The sequence below is a fragment of the Lactuca sativa genome, chromosome 6 (assembly GCF_002870075.4).
Source record: "Lactuca sativa cultivar Salinas chromosome 6, Lsat_Salinas_v11, whole genome shotgun sequence".
NCBI classification, from domain to species: Eukaryota; Viridiplantae; Streptophyta; class Magnoliopsida; order Asterales; family Asteraceae; genus Lactuca; species Lactuca sativa.
The window spans coordinates 200,333,268-200,341,278 of NC_056628.2; the positions used below are offsets into that span (position 1 = coordinate 200,333,268).

General features: G+C 36.1%; 1 protein-coding gene across 1 annotated transcript; it reads right to left on the reverse strand.

Moving 5' to 3' along the window:
* Positions 1-6,295: 6,295 nt before the first annotated feature.
* Positions 6,296-7,573, reverse strand: LOC111914126 (uncharacterized). The gene has a single exon (XM_023909871.3). The coding sequence runs from the start codon at positions 7,396-7,398 to the stop codon at positions 6,685-6,687; it is 714 nt and encodes a 237-aa protein (XP_023765639.1). The 5' UTR covers positions 7,399-7,573; the 3' UTR covers positions 6,296-6,684.
* Positions 7,574-8,011: the final 438 nt, after the last annotated feature.

Sequence of the window (8,011 nt, forward strand, 5' to 3'; positions counted from 1 at the left end):
TAACTAGCAATTGTGAGTTGGAAGTTGAAAGCTGTAAGTTGTAGTTTTATTTGTGGAAGTTTCGGCAAAAGGTAGTTGCAAGCTTTTTAGATGTGTAAAATAACATAAAAGTTAAAATCTCTCAAAAGCTATTTGAAATAGCTTTCGGATTTGAAGTTTTTGTTTAAACTAAAGCTTTAATTTCATGCATATGAACGAAGTTTTTTAATTCGAGTTTTTTTCTTAAAAACTAAAAAGTATTAAAAAAAATTCATTGTCGCCAACACCTCCAAAGTTTATTAGATAACTAGCAAAAAGATAATACAAAGAATATAACAATGAAAAAGCAAAGTAGGGTCCTTAATCCATCATATACATAGCATTGTACTTTTAAGATATCTACTCGAGAAGCAAAGATATAATTAAGCCACTGTTTTATAAAATAAATAATTTCTTAGGCAAAACCTTTCTTTATTTGCACATTGAGCTCTGATAAATCTGCCAAAGAAAGTCGGTCCTTAGCCAAAGAAAACACGGGAAAAAGGACATATACAACAAAATGATCACCAAAATCGCTAAAATGACCAAAAGTCATGCGGCACCGAGCAACCACACTTTCAACCTTTATAAAAAAATGATCATCAATTTCGCTACAAACATATTGTGAACTCGCTAAGTAACATTTCCTAATAATAACAATCTTGTTAAATATTTTGAAAACATTCTATGTCAAACATATCAGCCGGTTGTTCTTTTATGGCTCGTGAATAGATGCTTGTTAGTCACAAAGTGTATTAAACACGTTGACTATCTATAATCTTACATTATAATTCTTATACAATCTCTTTTCTTTTCCAAAAATCAGTTTTTCTCTAAAGAGCAAACTGATGGTGAACATGATGATGGACCAATTTTACGAAATCGTTTTAAGCCATTTATTAATTGTTTTTTATATAAGTTGATCTTTATATATCCTTATGTGTATAAAGTTGTAGTCATGTTGCGAATTCACAAGTTGTATTTTACATGTTTTATCTTTTTTTAGTTATTTTACTTTATTTTGTACATAATGTGATGATTAAAACAACGAAAAATTGCAATAAAACTTTATGATTTTACCTTATTATGTTTCACAAGTTTTATTATATTTTCATGAGTTATTTTATATTTTTGCAAAATGGATATTATGTATTCGGTAACGGTGTAAGATACTTTTTCATGAAGTATATAGATCTCACAAATATTACTTGCTTTTAAATTTGTCACTTTGTTAGTTTTAAAATTTCGTTTGATGTTTACTAATTATGAGACACATGTAATATATTAGTTAATTTAAAAATTAAAAAAAAAAAAAGTTAAATATAAAGGTTAAAATGTTTGAGAACTTTGAATTTTTAAGAAAATAAGAAAAATAATAAATTATTATAATTGAAATGTTTTTTATCTTTGAAATTTAAACAAATAATTTAAATATATAAACAAAAGAAACTAATGAACTTAATTTGAGAATTTTAAAATTAAAAGGTAAGTTTATTAATGAAATTGATATTCATTTATTATTACATTTATTGCAATTATTACATCAAAATATTATGTTCAATTTAATAAAAATAGAAAAACTCATAAAATGACGTGTGGAAAAAAATTAATTCAAAATAACTACAAAATGACATTTGGCAAATTGAATAAGAGTGTGATATGTGGCAAAAAAAACATTCATTTATTAGAGTGTAGATTTAGCAAAAGTAAATAAAGAAACAACTTAAACAGTGGCATAACTAGAATTTTGTTTTAGGGTAGGTAAATAATATACAAAATATGAATGAGTAAATTCTTCAAACGATAACAAAATGTAACTATAATGTATTCTCTTCTACTAATTTCAAGTTTTGAATGGAATATGCCATATCACAACTCTAATTCCTTTTGTTTAACAAAAATGTATATTGTACATATATATAACCTTAATTTTGTGTGGGTGGTCCAATGCTCACTCTTGTCCCATATTGGCTATGTCCATGAAATTAAAATATCTCTAAAGAAAAAAAGTTAGAGAAAATCGAGAAATCTAAGAGTTTAGAAAACTCTTTATGTTGTAATCAAAAAAATAAAAAATTATATATGAATGTCTTTATAGCCAAAGAACTTTGCATCTACGAACTGCAAGACACTCGTAAGGATGGTTACACAAAATCTTCAACAATCATGATTTTCATACAGCAAAGAAGACCATGGAGCGAGTTGAGCTCATTTAACAAAAACCAAATTTGGTCCTTAGTCAAGTTAACACTAAGGAAGAAAGCATTACATAATAAGTCAGTATTCAATATCAAAAAATGAAATTGATGGGAGCGTGATTGTAACATCCCGAGTTCAGGAGTGCAAGTTCAGGGTTCAAAGTGAAAATGTGAATGGTCATCTCGGCGAGTCCATGGGTAGACTCGGCGAGTAGGGTCGCGATTCTGGTCGCGTGTTAAGTGGCCAACTCGGAAAGTCGGGGGCTGGACTCGGCGAGTCAGTGCTGTGTGGAGAAAACCCTAATCCCGGGGGATGAGCCCTATATAAAGAACATAATACCCTCTCCCCAGCCTCTTTACTCTCCCTTGAAGTCTAGAAACCCTAATATTCATTTGTGAGAGAATTAGAGAGCATTTGGATCTTGAAGGAGTGTTTGTTGAAGATATCTTTGAAGATTAAGAGGCTTGGAGCTAGGGGCTTTGCAAGGTTTTGGCTTATTCTTCTGTTGGAGTCTTCTCTTGAGGCAATGATTCGTTGCTTGAGCTGTTATCCATCTAGATCTATAATTTGTGGGATTTTTGGGAGTATATCTAGTGTTATCTTGAGTTTGGAGGTTTGATCTGAGGTTGCTACCTAAGATCTAGAGTAGTGATGATCCAAAAGAGCATAAAGTCCCTGTTCAAGAGTTGTTGATGAAGCCTTTTAGTCCCAAACCTTATCCCTAGAGTGTATTATGCTTAGATCTCCTTGGATTCACGTAAAGTTTGCCACTTTACATGATGGATGGCTTGTATAAGAGTAGATCTATGTATTGGAGACCCTGCATGGCTTAGATAGCCTCTGTATGGGTTAAGAGCTAGTGGTACTCGGCGAGTTGCATGAAGATAGGCAGAAACTCGATGAGTTGGAAGAACAACTCGGCGAGTTGGTTGAAGATAGCCTTGGACTCGGCGAGTCTATTCTTGGACTCGACGAGTCTGGTCATGAGGTCCTAACCTTTCCTAGTTGAGCTGTGAATCGGTGAGTCAAGGGATGACTCAGTGAGTTGAGTGTGATTAGACTCAGAGTTGTGGAACTCGGCGAGTCTTGGGGCAACTCGGCGAGTTGAGTCGTGTTATGGGAGTTTCAGAGCATAGGGACTCGACGAGTCAGCAGGGTGACTCGGCGAGTAGAGATAGTCTTGTGTTGACCAGTTGTCTTCCAGGGGTGTTTTGGTATTTATTGAGTTCTGTGTTTTGGTGATTTATTAGTGGTGAAGTTCGTGTCAGAGGATTGGAGCAGCATGATCTTATCTCTTCAGTCGGCAGTTGCGAGGTGAGTTATTCTCACTATATCGACAGGGTCTACGGCACCAAGGTCGGCCCTTTATCGGATTGTAATCCGGGTATCGTTGTTATGTTATTGCTTGCTATGTTTACATCCAGGTAGTTAGGATGGTATATATTAGAGACCTGGTTAAGGTCGGTATCCTGGTATATAGGATGATGCTATGTTAGTGACCGGTTAGGTCGGTATCATGGTTAGGTTGATGTTATGTTATGTATGTGATCTGCTAGATCGGTTTGATCGAATGTGAATTGTTATATGATAGAATGTTTATGTGCACATGCAGTGTTCTAAAAGGTGCGCCATGGCGTGAGGCGCGGCGTCGCCGTTACGAAAAGCTTCATAACGTTGCTGTTAGGCGTGGCGCATGGCAAGGCGTGATATGACGTGCCACGGCGTGTTATGGCGTGTTATGGCGCGTGTTTTTTTCGTTTGAGACACGTTTTTTTGCTCTTTTTTATACCTTTTCTAATCGGACATACAAGTATTGTGTTTTTTTATTAACTTTCTGTTATTAGTTGTTGATATAACACTTCTAAAAACTAGATATATTTGATATAAATTTATATTTATACGGTAATATAATTATAAATTAATACAAAATCGTCACCTTACATCACGCTTTGAAAAACACCATGGCTCGCCATAACTCGTTAAGCTTGAGGCTTGGCCTTGCCGCCACGCCACGCCTCACGCCTTTTAGAACCTTGTGCACATGGTTGTTGGACTGTGGTTGGATTGAGGCGGGTCCTGCTTTGTGCTGTAGGCCAACATACCCAGGGCGGACCGGTTATCCCGAAGGCCCAGCGAGCGGTCCGGATAGCCTGTAGGCCCCAAGAGGGCAGACCATACGTGTCGAGGCTCGAAGAGTGGACCAGGCCGACTGAAGGCCCTGTGCATGCGGACCAGTCATACTGTAGACTCAGAGAGTGGACCAGGTGGATTGAAGGCCCGGTGCGGGCGGACCAATCACATTGTAGACTCGATGTATAAGGCTAGACTCGGAGGGTGGACCAGGTGGACTGAAGGCCCGGTACGGCGGACCAGTTATACAGTAGACCCGAAGTGCATGGTTGTTCTGTGTTCTGTTATAATATGGCATGTTATGTGTATGGTATATGTGGTTGGTATTTTGGGGGTATCTCACTAAGCTTTCGGGTTTACAGTTGTGGTTTAAATGTTTCAGGTACTTCAGGAGACAGTGGCAAGGCAAAGGCGTGATCGTACCGATCCTCATGATTTTGTTTTGTGATATGGTTCTGGGAAGACTCTGATGTACTGAAAACATTTTTGTAATAACTTAATGAAATTGGGTTGTTTTTCAAAAGTTTAAATTGGTTGGAATTTTTAGAGTGTTACAATGATGTACAAAGGCAGAATGGTAATCAAACAGAGACCATGAATGATAGAAGTTAACTACAATGAGATGTTCCCATTAGTGGTAAAAATAACCACAATCGTTCTTCGTATTATGGTTGTAGAGAATTTAGTTTACATATGAAGTAGCTAGATGTAAATACAACTTTTCTACATGGAGATTTTGATGAGATATCTATACGACATAATAGACGATTTTTGTTAACTGCCAAAGAAATAGGGATTAGCACGATTACTAGGTTTGCCTATGAATTAGAATTATTACTATAATCGTGTGAACCACGTTAAATCCTTATGTTAATTTTCTATTCGAATCTTTATTGTGTGTTTATCAAACCTTTTATCCAAACAAGAGTGACCTTGACAATCTTTCTAGTGAAGCAGCCACATTTCAATTATCGAAGTGATCGAGTAGTAGATACCAAAGGGTTTTAGGCCAACGGTATAAGATGGTGTCCTCCCTCTTTGAAGTTGACCGAGTAGTGGATACTAAAGGTTTTTTTAGGCCAACGGTAACAGATGGTGTCTTCCTTCTTTGAGGTTGACCGAATAGTGAGTACTAAAGGGTTTTTAGGCCAACGGTAACAGATGGTCTCCTCTCTTTTTAAAGTTGAGGGTTCAAATCTCGTCGTTGACATAAATGAAATTAGATGTTAGCTTTAAAATAGATTAGATTTGTCGGTTAAAAAAAAAAGAATTAGTAGTTGATAATAGAGGTCGACAAGGGAAATTACTTGGAAGACAATTTCTTTAAATGACTTGTTCATTAGCTTATAAAATGTTGCATATTTTGATAAATAAATAAAAATGAAAACATCTTTTGCATAATTCATATCAAAACAATTTATGATCTTCTATTGCATAAAATCTGACAAAATAATAGAGCATTATTACACAAACATCTAAATACCATAAATGATATGGAATCTAATAATTTCCTGGGACATGGTAGTCCTACACCTTACCTTCCGATTCCCACCACAAACATTTAAAACCAAACACATAGACAACATACCTACTTTTGTTAAGAAGCTCTACCTAATAAACATGAAAGATAAAGTAATAAAAGGTGTCAATTCCACTTCAATGCAAGCCAATACCCTTCTGGAACAAAAGAAGAAAAGAAAAGATACCTCCCCTTACAAGCAAACCCAAAAGCAAAGACATTATCAAAGCCTTTTGCTTTAGTCTATTTTGGCTTCTTCCTCATATTCTTCTCTTCAATATCTTGGATTTAAAGTAATTACAAAGTAAACTTCCATTTCCAAACTCATACCTTAAATTGCTTATCATCTCCACAATCTTTGATCAGTAATGTGAGGTTGAATTCAATAATCATAATGAACAAATAAATCTTCAATTCCACAAACAAACAAACAAACAAACGGTATTATTATTATTATTATACTTTGATTCGGGTAAATATGCTTTAATTACATACAAGAAAAGCAGGCCAACCTAATCAATAATCATCACCAACGGATTATTACATGACAACCCAGTAACATTCCTAAACTTAATTCATAGTAGATATCATATATAGCTTGAATTAAATAAAGAAAACAACCTTAAAGAGACTATATTTTTCTCCTAATTATCCTACTAAAGGGGCATCTAGCTGAGAAACAACAATCTTTCTTACCGAATTCAAACTTTCCCAGTCAAAAATTAGGGAAATTGTGTCAAATTCGGAGGAAAGATGTTTTTCATCATCTATCAAACTTATGTAGCAACTCTGGAAACTGAAATTATGGTTATTTAGAACTATGAAAGGTTTAAACCGAGAATCCGCCGGAGATCGGTGCTGGGATCTTCCTTCACGGCTGCGGTGACAAAATTCTTTGTAAAGAAGCCAGGCAAAGGGAGGGAGCTTGGTGGTGGTGAATCAACGAAAGCGGAACCTGCGAAGAAAAACTCAGCGATGTTTTTCTTCATCTGTTTTGGTACCATTTCCGGGTCGGGTCCTAAGCGGTTTGTTGACGAAAGGGCAAAATCGTCAATTTTAATGTCGGTTCTAGGGTTTGGAATCGAGAAACTTCTTTTCTCCTTCTCGGATTTCTTCTTCGTTGGTAAAACTCTCCGGGACGCGGTGGGATCTTTGGAAGCCTTTCGATCAACGACGACTTCTTTTGTCGGTGTCGTCGTCGCCGTACCGTTTGAAACCTTGCGATCATCCATCTCCTTCAAAACCGTCGATGATTCATCCAAAGGTTCACCTCGTTTCAAAATTTTCACCTGTCCCATGACAAGATTCTTGGCGACCGCCGTCTGTGGCGGATCAACAACCAACGCCGTTGCCGTTTTGTTTCTTCGTACGCCAGTTGGTGGACTTCGTTTCCGTCCTTCAGATCTGGTGATATTAGGGCTAGAATTCGAAAAATTAGGGCTAGGTTTCGGTGCTCGGCGAGATTTCACCGGCGTAGAGAATATATTATCGTTTAGACAATCTTGAGGATGGAGAACAGCAACACCACCCATCGGTATCTTTACAGATCTACAAAAAAGAAAGAGTTGAAGCAAAAGAGACTCAGATTTGGGACTGGAGAGAAGAAATTGGGTGAAATATTTTTGGGGAAAATGTCCCAATTAGGGTTAGAAAGAAGAGGCTGTAGGGGGGAATTTGTGAATGTGTGAAGGAAATCAAAGGGGTGGATGATGATTTATAGGGAAAGTAGAGATAACTTGGGCGATGTTGTGGAGGCACCAAGGTTCATAACTACTCTCGGGTATAACTTCGTGAATGACACATCAATTAGGGTTGGGCTTGGGGAAATAGTCAATTTGACTAGTGTTTTATTGAGTAGCAAAAGTTGTCACGACTCACGACATGTTAACCCAATTCGAATCCGATATCAAAATAAAATACTTTTACTTGTTTCGTTATATAGGTTGATGACATGAAAATTAAACTGATAAAATTATTAACTTAATAGTTAAGCTGTTTTTATGTAACGTGTTGGAACTTGATACAAAATTGATATAAAATAAATGAGCATGGGTAAAAGGTTTCACTTTATTTTAGTAAATGAATGACATGTGACATGATATGTAAATTAAATTATGCTCAAATTTTTTCAGCCCATTTAGCATT

Bases quoted from the DNA above. Each gene is read 5' to 3' on its own strand.
- LOC111914126 (XM_023909871.3), bottom strand. From the start codon at position 7,398: ATGGGTGGTGTTGCTGTTCTCCATCCTCAAGATTGTCTAAACGATAAT.